The following is a 13,112-nucleotide window of genomic DNA, read 5'->3' on the forward strand; positions in this document are numbered from 1 at the left end:
ATATTTTTATAGATTGGGTTATATTCTCTTGCAATATGTCTTTGGATTATTTTCTTCTATTACTTGATGGTAAGAGCTGAATTTCACTGCAACTATGTAACTGACATTAAAACGATATAATATATTTTGTGTATATGTGTTGGCACATGTGTGTTAGTGAACACGTGTGCACGTGTCCTCAACATAAACATAATGCACTGGTACATTTTATTCAGAGCTCGCATATATTGACTATATCCTCGGAGTATAATTTACATTACATGAAATTAAGATGCTTCTTTATCTAGACTTGATATGTATTACAAAGACATTAAAACATGAGCAGAGGTTAAATATAAATTGTTCAGATTAGAGGAATAATACATTATTCACAATGATACAGCACAATGTATTAGATTAAACAATCCACAGGCACTATCTCTAACCCATAAAAGTTAACAAATACATACTTTTAAGTTTAAAAATTAAGCACTATGTCCCATTCTGCTTTAAAATTTAAAGAATCGTGACAAGCAAAAATTGTATTCTTTCGTGGATACAAAAGAACACTGTAAAGATTCAATTGTTTTGCATTCACTCATAAGTAGGGTTTTAGAAAATGCCAACTCTTCACTGATTCACCATATACAAATTTTTGTGATCCCTTAAAATAAAAATTGTTATCTGGGTGCAGTGGTGCACACCTGTAATCCCAGCAGCTTGGGAGGCTGAGGCAGGATAATGAGTTCAAAGTCAGCCTCAGCAATTTAGCAAGGCTTTAAGTAATTCAGCAAGATCCTGTCTCTAGATAAAAATTTAAAATACATAAATAAAACAAATTAAAAATTGTTTCTGAAAATGAAAATTCTTCTTAACTTTAAAGAGACTGCCTTCAATATTTTGCCATAGAACATGTTTCTTGAGAGTACTGTCACATATGTATATCCCTTCACAGGTTATGAAAACTTCTAAGTCATTTAGTTTATCATAAACTGGTATTGAATTTTAACATTTTATATGTTTGAAGTGATCATATAGCTTTTCCCTTCTTGAAAAAATTTAATTGAATGCTTCACATTAATAGTTTACCTTCCTGAAATAAATCTAATTGGTAGTGCTATTTTACTTATTGTTGGATATGATTTGCAAACATTTTCTTAGGATCTTTGCGAATATGTTCATAAATAGGAATCTCTATAATTTCTTTATACTTCTAGTTATTTTACCATTTTAAGCATTTATTATGACATATTTAATATTCATTATTCGGTATTTATTATAATCAGGGTAGACATCAGACATCTAAGGTTAAAATGGCCACATGAAATGAACTGGACAGATTTCTTTCTGTAAATTTTCCTTTGGGAATATGTAATTTGTTTCTATGATACTTTTTTTTCCCACAATAGGGTAGGAAAACAAATTTTGCATTATTAAGGTTGAATTTGGTTACAAGTCTACTAAGTAATTTAATCAAAGCTATTTTAGAAATTTATATTTTAATAGTTATTCAAGTTACTAGAATAAAATTATTCAGACTGTAATGATTTTTTATTTCACCATCTTCATTTGCAACACTTTTTTCTACTTTCATTATTTTCTCATAAAACACTTATGAAAAATGTATCTATTAACATTTCCAAAGACAGTTATTGATTCCATTAACCTCTGTATCACACTTCTGTGGTCTCTTTAATTTCTGCTCTTTTTTTCTTATTTCAGTCCTATGTTTCTCTGTTGAAACTTCTTTTCTCTTTTCTAATCTTCAATAAAAACTCACCCCATAAATTTTCACTCCTGGACATCACATACTGGCTTCTCTCTTCCTCATGACCTAATTTTTCACATGTATCTCACCACACATCCTTTCACATCCTCTGCCTTAATCAGACCAAAGCAGTACTGAATATCACTCCTTTGTGATTTTATTCATGTAATTACCTAATCATCTTTGGAAACTCAGCACAAGTGTGTGCTTTCCACTTTGGCTTTTTTGATAGTACCCATGCCATTACTGTGTCTTTCCACTAACCCCCACTAAAACTCCTGTAAATATTTCAATCACAGCACCTATAGGTGAATCCAAAATAGGTTCCCAATGCAATGTCAACATACCAAAATAAATAATATTGCTGAGTATCAAAAATAATACATTAAACCATGTTATGAGAAGGGAGATAACAGAGAATGATATATTGAAACTATTCTCTAATCAAATAAGACCTCTGCAAGGAAGATTTTCAGATTCTAGCAAAAGACAAAGTTACTAAAAAAAAATTATGGGAGTATACACATAATTTTTTAAATGCCAACTTATTGACATAATATGTGTGTGTATGATATAATCACCATAACTTTAAGCAAAAATTCAGAAATGTTTCCAGAAATTCTTGAACACTGATTCTAAAATATATTTGGGATCTGGGATTGTAACTCAGTGATAGAGCATTGGCCTACCATGTTCAAGGGCCTGGGTTCAATCCACAACACACACGCGCATGCACACACACACAGAGTACTTGAAAGATTAAAGTTTCATAAATTGCTAACATAATTCTATAAAAGTGAAGAGGAAAGACTAACAATAAAAATTAGTAAGATATAAGGTTACACTAAATAAAACAGTAGTATCATATATGAACAAATAATTGTCTAGGGAAAAAAGAGAAGTATAAAAACATCTGATAGAAGAGGTATCTAGTCACTACAGAGAATATGGTCATTAATAAATAATAGCAAAAATTCACATATATAGACATATGCAAATATGAACTTAGATTTATACCTTATGCCAAATACAAATAAATTCCAGGTTAACTAAAAACCTGAACACAAATTATTATTTAAATAAAATGTTAAATAAAATGTTCAAATGTTAAATTACTTAAATAAAAGGTTAAAATAATACCTATATGACTTAACATTATAGAAAAATTATTTTCATGCCAAAAGCACAAACATAAAAATACTAAGTTCAGAGAATAGTAAAAATTTCTGTTCAATCCTATATGACATAAGTAAACTTAACAGATTTGACCTTGGGAAGAAGATATTCCAACAAAGAAAATCAAAGATGGATTTATAAATGGAATATAAATGATATGAAATAACTTGTTTGAAAACAGCCAGAAAAAGAATGAATGGAGGCAGCTTAACCTTTTGCTTAGCAAATAAAAGAAAAATTGGGTAATATTTTTATGCTGGAGAGTATGAGAGAAAATGGAATCCCCTGAACTCTGCTGGAGGAGATGTGAACTAGTGCAACCACTTTGAAGAGCTATATCTTAGTGAAATGGAGAATGCTCAGGTCCTATGAGGCTTATCAACTACTCCTGAATATAATAGGCCCAGAAAACTTTTGAACAAGTACAAAAAAAATATATATATATATATATGATGGTGTTCATCATATGTACCAAGAAATGAAATTAACTGAAAATGCAACAAAAATTTTAAAAAATGCTCGCTGAACAAATAGATACATGAGTAAATAAAAACAGAAAACTAACTGACATTAATAGAACAAGTAAAATGTGAACAAGTTAAAGAAAGGATCATAGAACAGTAAAATGGCCAACACAAACAAATGCTAAGACCTTGCACAATAAAAGACACTGAAGAAATTCCAGGCAGTCAGCATAGTATGGAGCCACTACTAGAAAAATGCAGTCTAAAAAAACTAAAAATAGTCTACTTCTGATAAAAACACTATCTGCTGAATTTTAATATTAATTCATTCAAAGAACAAATTTAGTATTATTCAATAAAAGAAGTAATAAGGATATCAGTTATAAATAACTATTTATGATCTAGATTTAAAAGTTATAGCTAGTAAAATCAACAAACATGGCAGGGTAAAGAACTCCAAACATTTTTTTTTTCATAAAAGTAATAAGCATTTTCAGAACTCTGGAAATTAATGAAAAACTTTAAGCAAGGTAGGAAAGATTTATACAAGAAAAACAATTGAATCTCAGTGTCATGGGTTGAACTGTTCTCCTTTTATCACTTCAGATTCCTATGCTGAAGTCTTAATCCCCAGTTCCTGAGAATGTGAATTTTTTTTGGAGATAGCATCTACAAAGGAAATAAAAATAAAATCTTATGCCCGGGTCCAAATCCAGAATGACTGATGATATTATAAAAGGAAAAATTTGGACATACACATATATAGAGGGAAGGCAATGTGAGGAGACATCAGGAGATGGCCACATATAACGCAAGGAACAGATCTTGCCCTCACAGTGCTCAGAGAAACCAACCCTGACAGCAACTGATTGTGGACTTCTATACTCCAGAACTGTGAGATTACTTCTGCTGTGGAAGCTGTTCAGTCTGTGGTGCTTTGTTACTGCAGCTCTAGCAAAATAAGATACCTGTGAAAAAATGGTGATCTTAATAGCATTTTAACTTGCCCTCTTCCTATCCCCTCCCCCTAGTCCTGCAGTATCCTTGACAATTGTCTTAAATCATAGTGAGAACCATCAGGTCAGCAACCACCCGAAGGGGCAAAGAAGATCAGAGTACCTCCCAAACTTCCTTCCCAGGGAACTGTCACTGTCATTATTGGACTTGTCTAGCAGTTTCTTGAAAGACCCCACTCACAAGCTGTCTTCCCTTGACTTTGTGACTGACTAGCTGATATGGTGAGGAATAGTTAGGGAAAGTAATAAGTTAACCAAAAAGCTTAAGAGAAAAATCTGGGGAGTAACATTTCCATAGGAACTAAGAAAACTGACATATTCCTAAGAAAATAGAAGGCCACATGTATGCTCCACGTTGTATATATGCAAACGACAGTGTGCCCTCTCAGTAAATACAAAGAAGCCTCATGTTCTCACCTCTGGCTGAAATTGAGATTCTGCATAGCATACTGTGAATTCTAAGGTAGAACTGTCAAATACCTGGCTAAAAATTAAGGATATACCACAACATGTAAACATAGATCTCAAGGAAGACTGAAGGACTAACCTATTCCAGTTGTTTAGAGTTTTGTATAGTCATTAGTCAAAAGTAACTCCAGAGAGTTTAGTGGTTATGCATGATAAAGAATAATTTTTTCTGAATAATTTTTTCAGAAAAGTCACTAAACAAATAGACAAGATAGGCAAACAACATATTCTGAGAAGAAGAAAGAATCTTAGAGTTGTTTTGTTATCTTATTAATATTTCCAGTTCTCAACTAAAAACATAAACATGCAAAAAAATAAAAACCAGGAAAGTATGATCATATACACAGAATGAAAAAAAGCAGCCAACTGAAACTGACCCTAAAATTAACACCAAATATTGGGCTTACTGCATAAATACATTAGCTATTTTAAATATAGTACTAGAAAACAATGTCTAAAGAAATAAAGAAAAGCATGAGCTGATATCTCTCTAAATAAAGAATATCAACAAAGAGATAAATTATAAAAGAACCATTAAAAATACAATTGAAATGAAAAAATTCTCTAAAAGGAATCAACAGATGAATCAGTGAATTTTAAGATCTTGAGGTTTTTCAGTCTGAGGAAAAAAAGGAATAAGGATAAATGAATAAAGAATTGAGACATGAGAGAAATCATCAAGCTTTACTGGCATATACATAATAATGAAGAGTGGGTAGAAAGAGACACAAAAGATATTTATAAAAATAATGATAAACCCTTCCCAAAAAGGATGAATAGTATGAATCTACAAATCCAAGAAGCTCAATGAACTCCAATCAACCCAAAGAAATTTATACACAGATATGTAATTAAGTCCATAAACAAAGATATAATACTGGTAGCAACAAAGGAAGGAACTAGTAACATACAAGTGGTCCTCAATTACTAGCTTATTTCTCATTAGAAGACAAAATGAAACAGAAAATCTGAACAGACCTGAAACAACTAAAGTGATTAAATTAGTATTCAAAAAACTTTCACAAAGAAAAACCCAGTACCAGATGGATTCACTGGTGGATTCTACCAAAAGACAAAAGCACTATTAACAAAATCCTTCACAAACTTTTTCGAAAAAACAGAAGATCAGGCTGGGAAGATAACTCAGTTGGTAGAGTGCTCGCCTCACAAGCACAAGGCCCTGGGTTCCATCCCAGCACCGCAAAAAAAAAAAAAAAAAAAAAAAAAAAAAAAAAAAAAAATAGAAAAGGAGGGAAAACATCCCAACTTGTTCTACAAAGTCAGTATTACTGTAAAACCAAAATCAAATGAAGATATCACAAGAAAACTACAGACCAATTTCCCTTATGAATATAGTATAAAAATCATCAAAATACTAGCAACCAAATCTGGCAGCACTAAAAAAAAGAGAGACTATATATCACAGTCAACTAAGATTTATTTCATGAATGCAATGCTGGTTCAAAATACAAAAAGTTATCAATATAATGGAACATGTTAATAGAAGTAGGGATTAAAAACCAAATGACCATTTCCATAGATGTAGAAAGATTTGACAAAATCCCACCCCCCCCACACACAAACTCAATTATTAACTATGAGCAGAGGGAACTTCCTCAGCCTAATTTAAGAACATCTATTTAAAAAAAAAAACTCATACCTACCATCAAACTTAATGATAAACACTGAAACCTTTCCCTTCCCTAAGATCAGTAGCAAGACAAAGATATTTGCTATCATCAATATTGAAATGGACATTCTAAAAGAATTTGGCATGAAAAAAAAAAGGCATTCAGATTGAAAAGGAAGAAAAGCGAATTCAAACTAAATAGCTTTCTCTCAGCAAAGGAAACTATCAGTAATGGTGAAGACTGAGCCTACAGAGTGGGAGAAAATCTTTGCCACAAATACTTCAGATAGAGCACTAATTTCCAGAATATATAAAGAACTCAAAAAACTCTACACCAAGAATACAAATAACCCAATCAACAAATGGGCTAAGGAAATGGACACTTCACAGAAGAAGATCTACAAGCAATCAACAGACATATGAAAAAATGTTCAACATCTTTAGTAATAAGAGAAATGCATATCAAAACTACCCTAAGATTCCATCTCACCCCAATTAGAATGGCGATTATCAAGAATACTAGCAACAATAGGCATTGGTGAGGATGTGGGGGAAAAGGTACACTCACACATTGCTGGTAGGCTGCAAATTAGTGCAGCTGCTCTGGAAAGCAGTGTGGAGATTCCTTAGAAAACTTGGAAAGGAACCACCATTTGACCCAGCTATCCCACTCCTTGGCCTATACCCAAAGGACTTAAAAATCAGCATACTACAGAGATATAGCCACAACAATGTTCATTGCTGCTCAATTCACAATAGCCAGATTGTGGAACCAACTTAGATGCCCGTCAATGGATGAATGGATAAAGAAACTGTGGTGTATATATATACAATGGAATATTACTCAACCACAAAAAATAATAAAATTATGGCATTTGCAGGCAAATGGATGAAATTGGAGAATATCATGCTAAGTGAGATAAACCAATCTCAGAAAACTAAAGGACGAATGCTCTCGCTGATAAGTAGATGATGACACATAGTGGGGAGTGGGAGGGGGGCAAGAATGGAGGAATGAGGGACTGTATACAGGGATAAGAGGGGTGGGGGGAAAGACAAAAACTAACAGAATGAGTAAAAAACTATTACCCTAGGTAAATGTATGATTACAAAAACGGTATGCCTCTACTTCATGTACAAACAGAGAAACAAGATGCATCCCATTTGTTTACAATAAAAATGAATTTAAAAAAAAAGGAAGAAAATATAATTATCTCCATTTGCAGATGTCAAATAAAATTGTAAGGAAAAACCCTCCCCTAAAAAATAGAGCTAATTAATGAATTAAGTAAGGTGGCAGGATATGACCAAAATATCAACTGTATTACTATAATTTGTCAATGAACAACCCAAAACCTAAATAAAATCCTCCTATTTATAACAGCATTAAAAATAATAAAATATTTAGGATTAAATTTAACAAAAGAAAAACTTGCAAGCACACTGAACACTACAAAACATCATGAAGGGAAATAAAAGAAAACTTATATAAGTGGAAAGGCAGTGCACATTCATGGATTGAAAGACTTAAAATTGTTCAGATATCAAAAATGGATCTACAGATTCAATACAATTCCTACGTAAGTCCAAGGTGTTTCTTGCAGAAACTGACACTAATTCCAGAATTAATATGGAAATGCAAGGGACCCAGAGTAGCCATAACAATCTGTAAAGGAACAAATTTTAAAGACTCACACTTCATGGTTTGAAAACTTACTATAAAGCAACAATAACCAAGACAGCAAGGTATTGACATTAAGGATAATCTAGCAATGAACAATCCACAAACTAACTAGAATTATTCCATTTACAACAGCCTCAAAATAATAAAATAATTAGAAATAAATTTAGCAAAAGAAATGTAAAACCCTTATACTGAAAACTACAAAACATCAAGAAAAGAAATTAATATATATCAATGGATCTCATAAATAAACTCATACAACTATGGATAATCATTTTTTAATAAGGGTGCCAAGACATTCAATACAGAGAGAATAGTGTCTTCAAAAATGGTGCTAGGTACAATTAGGTACAACCATATGCTAAAGAAGGAGTTTGACTTTTCTCTTGCATCATAAACAAAAATTAACTCAAAATGAATCAAAGACCTAATATAAGAGCTAAACCAATGAAACTCAAATAAAGAAACAAATGAGTAAATTATTGCTCCATTAATAATCACAACTGGTTAGGTGATAATTTCTGAAGTACCATAAAAGAAATAGAAATTAGACTTTATCAAACTTTAAAATGTGAATTTCAAAAGACACATTAAGAAAGTTAAAATACAATCCACGTAATAGGAGAAAACATTTGTAAATCATTTGTATATGAGTCCAGCATTCAAAATATATAAACTCTACAATTCAAAGACAACCAAAAAATTTCAAAAACCCAACAAAGAATCTGAATTGTCATTTCTGCAAAAAGATATCCATGTGACCACAAACAATATCATTAGCTATTAGGGATTACAAATAAAAGTCCCAAGATTCCATTTCACACACATTAGGATAGCTGTAAACAAAAAAGAGAGACAGTAACAAGTATTGATGAGGTTGTTAGAAAGTTTGAACCCTCTAAAAAGGATTGTGAAAATAAGTTAGTTCAGGCTCTTTGAAAATTAGTTTGGCAGCTTTTCAAAATGTTAAAAATAGGATCATCTGTTTTCCAGCAAATCTCCTAGGTATATGCCCAAGAGAAGGGAAAACAAACATATAAAATAAAATATTATTCAGCTGCAAAAAGGAAAGAACTGCTTACATATTGTATAACATGATAAGCCTTAAAGACCTTAAACTAAGTGAAAGAAGTCATACACAAAAGGCTACATAGTGTGTAATTCCACTTATGTCTAGAATAGGCACATCTATATAAACAGAAAGGCAATTTGTTTCCAGGGGCTGGAAAGTGATGGCTTAATGAATATAGTGTTTTTTATTGAAAGTGATGAAAATGTGATATAAGATAGGGAGGATGTTGTCTAACCTTGTCAACCCACCAATTTTACGGAAAACGGATTTATACCCTAATAAAAATGCAAAAACCGAAGTTGTGTTTTCTATGTCTCGTGACTTTTTTTAAGGTCTTGTAAATCCAAAATATCATTGAAAAAATGTTTTAGCATATTTAAATTGTCCACACTTAATATTATAGCTAGTACTATATAACAAGCAAAAACAATATAGGCAACTTCAGCTAAATTTTAATAATTAATTATTCTTTGCAAACTTAAGTCATTATGGCATAAAAATCAGACTTGGAAGAATCTATATGGAAACAACTTTAATCCATGTCTGCAGAAGGACATGAACTTTAGAAGACAAGGAAAGCTAGGGAACATCAGTCTTTTGAAGAAGACTAATAAAATTAAAACAAATCACAAGAACAGGAAGTTATAGTCCATGTATGTATGATACATCAAAATACATTTGTATTATTGCCGCGTATAAATAAAAAGAACAAAAATTTAAACAAATGCTAATAACTTTTTTAAATTACTGTAAGTCCATTTATGAATACCTGGAAAATTTGATGATCCCACTATTTTCACTGCTTCTTGGGTCAAGCGAAAACTTCTTGGAAATCGAACAAAATATCCAACTATGAAAAGTAAAACAAAAACAAATGATCAATAATTTTCCTCAATGGAAACTCCAAACCTTTAAAGTATATTTGATCTTAAAAAAGGCTAAGCCCACAAATAACATTCCTTTTGTATCTGGTATCTCTTTTCCAACTCTACTCACATTCACGTTCCCTAATGAGTTTAATTCACTTTCTGCTTCTCCCTATTACATCTCATCTCTGGTTTTTTTCTACATTCACTTAGAACACTGTTTTACTTTCTATATCCCAAATGTCCCATCCTTCAAGACTCAAATCACAAATACCACCTCTTTCAAAACTCCTGTTTATCCTTATTTATCACAAGATATGGTATATCACTAGCTCCTGTTATGTCACTAATTCCACATTTATTATAGTTATTTATGCACATATATAATTTTCTTTATTATAAATTCGATTGACACATCAGTGTTCATGTCAACTTATCAAGAATTAAAACAAAGCATTACACCATGTACATGGGAGCTATTAAATAATTGTGAAGTATATTGATATCCCTCTTTTTCAAATGAACACATTTAATAGGTAAAATAGTGTGAAAAAGAACAAGTGAGGAAATTAGTATAAAAATATAGTACTGTAAAGCACTGTACCCAAATACTCTCTAACAGCAAAGAAGTAAAATGCAAATAAAAGGGAATGGTATTAAAAGCCAGAGATCTGAGTTTAAATCCCACCACATCCTGATTTTAGGAAAGTCACTTTAAACTTTAGGAGCTTCAGATTTCTCATCTGTAAAATGAAAGTGACAATAATTCCACCTTACAGAGTTACTTTAGGACTGAATGGCATCTGTATATATTAGAAAATGCTATAAAAATACCAGGTCTTTAGATTCATGGTTTACATATAAAGATATTGAATCTTATCCACTTCTTATACACTCATTGGTCTAATCTTATTACTGGATCAAAAGAAAGGGAAGATTTTAAAATGAAAACATTCCCTTTCATTTTAGGTACAAAATCATGAGCCACTTTCAAAAGCATCTTACTCTAGCAAATAAAGGATACTGGCTATTCTCATTGAACAATCTTTGTATTCCAGATGCCTGGAGTTTACATATCTTCTAATCACCACTCACTCAATTTCTTTCTTTTTTTTCACCTCCTCTATCCCATGCTTACTTCCACATTCCTTCTACATTCTTCTTGAAGGACTTCTTTTTTTCTCCCTTACTTTAACAAGTTTAAGCATTTTTTAAAAGACTCTTTTGTGCTTTTCATTCATCAATTTTTGGAGAGATTTTATTTTTAATCACGTCTAGAATAAAGCAGCCAAATCTTTCTAGTTAAATAACAAATTATACTCTCACTTTTTCTTTAATGTTTGTTTGTATCATAAATGTACTTTGAAAGAATATGGAAAACCAGTTTAGATGTCAAAACTTAATTTCAGCATATTCTGCATTTTATAGCTAAAGCCAATAGAGGGAGCTCCTCTATCACGGATATTTTAAAATCACAGTACACATACTATAAAATAATTTAGCTCAGGACGATACATCATTACGTATTTAACAGTGAAAAATAAAGCCAGCAAATGAACCACGGGTTTAATTTAGGAGTTTATTAAGTCAGTTTAAATGTCAAACTTTACGGGTGTTCGAGAGTTCTTGTATCTACAAAAGACTGATTTTCCCACTCATTCGCTCCTCGGTGCAAATACAGTTACTTTGTACGACTCTACAGAACACATACTTTTTTTGTCAGGTAATAAGTACAGTGTTTATATAAACAGGGTGCACCTGACACAGGAAAAAACTTAATCTAGGGTGGAGTCACGGTTGCCCAGCAAAGCTAGACCCCCGGGCGCCGCCGACCCTCACCTGACGGGGGCGCCCGCACAAGAAAGGCGGAGAAGAGGAGGATGGCGGCCCGGGAGAGCGGGGAGCCCGCGGCCCGGGCCCGCCGCCAGGTCCGCCACGCCCGGCCGGAGGCCGAGGCCTCCATCCACACGCCACAGCCGCCTGCCGACACTCTGCGCAGAAGGACGTTACGCGACGCGCGCTCACCCGCCGCCGGAAATCGGCGGGCGGCGGACCGGAAAGCGGACCGGACGGACTCGCCGCCGCTTCCGCTGGAGCGTTAGGCTACAAGTGTCTTGGCATGTGGGCTCGCCTTTAATCCTCCAGAGCTTAAGCAACTCGTCGAAGATTCTGTAGCTAAGCGAAGAACCTTGGAGCTCCAAAGCTCGGCGCCTTGGCCTTTGAGTAGCAATCATGGACATAGGGAGCCCCCTTTTTGTAAGTTGGGTTGTAGGCTGTGTCTTAGCACCTGGGACCCAACTGTGATCAACACACAAAAATTTATGAGTTAATAGACCTACAGTGCCTGTATCTCCTATTAGCAACACATACATTATCAACATATGGAACTTACTGGAAGAAAAATGTAGTGCACTTGGGAAGCTAAAGGTAGTGCTTTTAATGCCGAGAAGCAGCTGGATGGAAGAATGGAGGAAAGGACCATAGATGGAATTGACTTTCTTACTCAGCCTGGAAAATCATCTTTCATCACCTAATGGAGAAAAACATGCAAAGCACCTATCTACCTAAGAGGCCATTTGTAACAACATTTTTAAAGCAATTGAAAGAGAATTATTCCTCTACCTTTTTTGCATCTGGAACGATTTACTTGATGGTAGCAGATCTATGATAAAAATAAATCTTATATACACAGTTGCTGCAAGATTGAAGAGCAACTAAAAACTGCCTAACAATAATTGCATTGTCACCTTTATGTAATATGAAGGAATGAGTGATACTGAGTGGACTAACAACTCACTAGATCAAACCTGACAACCTTACCAGTTATTACAACCTCCTTTCATGTTTAGAAATATATGTCAAAATTTTAAAGGTTTTGTGTTACACTGAAGATACCTTAACCTTTTGCTGTCTTAATATCGACCTGATATACATGCCATGTACCTGACTCCTAGAATTTTGTCTGGGTTGAATTTTTACTTCGCTAAAT

At 33.2% G+C, this 13,112-nt stretch overlaps 1 protein-coding gene across 3 annotated transcripts in view; it reads right to left on the minus strand.

Annotated features, from left to right (window-relative positions):
- Zpbp (zona pellucida binding protein) overlaps positions 1 to 12,136 on the minus strand; it is a 103,924-nt gene extending 91,788 nt beyond the window's left edge. For 2 of the 3 annotated variants that reach the window (XR_007109868.1, XM_047561759.1), the window contains exons 1-2: positions 11,963 to 12,113; positions 10,027 to 10,107 (exon numbers count right to left, since the gene is read on the minus strand). Coding sequence is in view for 2 of the 3 variants with exons in the window: in XM_047561759.1 (XP_047417715.1) it covers positions 10,027 to 10,107; positions 11,963 to 12,086 (205 nt within the window). In the remaining variant the exon portion in view is untranslated. Of the gene's footprint in view, positions 1 to 10,026; positions 10,108 to 11,962 lie in introns of all 3 variants that reach the window. The other variant, XM_047561760.1, reaches the window with a different exon arrangement.
- Between the last annotated feature and the right edge of the window lie 976 nt (positions 12,137 to 13,112).

Source organism: Sciurus carolinensis, chromosome 8 (genome assembly GCF_902686445.1).
Source record: "Sciurus carolinensis chromosome 8, mSciCar1.2, whole genome shotgun sequence".
NCBI classification, from domain to species: domain Eukaryota; kingdom Metazoa; phylum Chordata; class Mammalia; order Rodentia; family Sciuridae; genus Sciurus; species Sciurus carolinensis.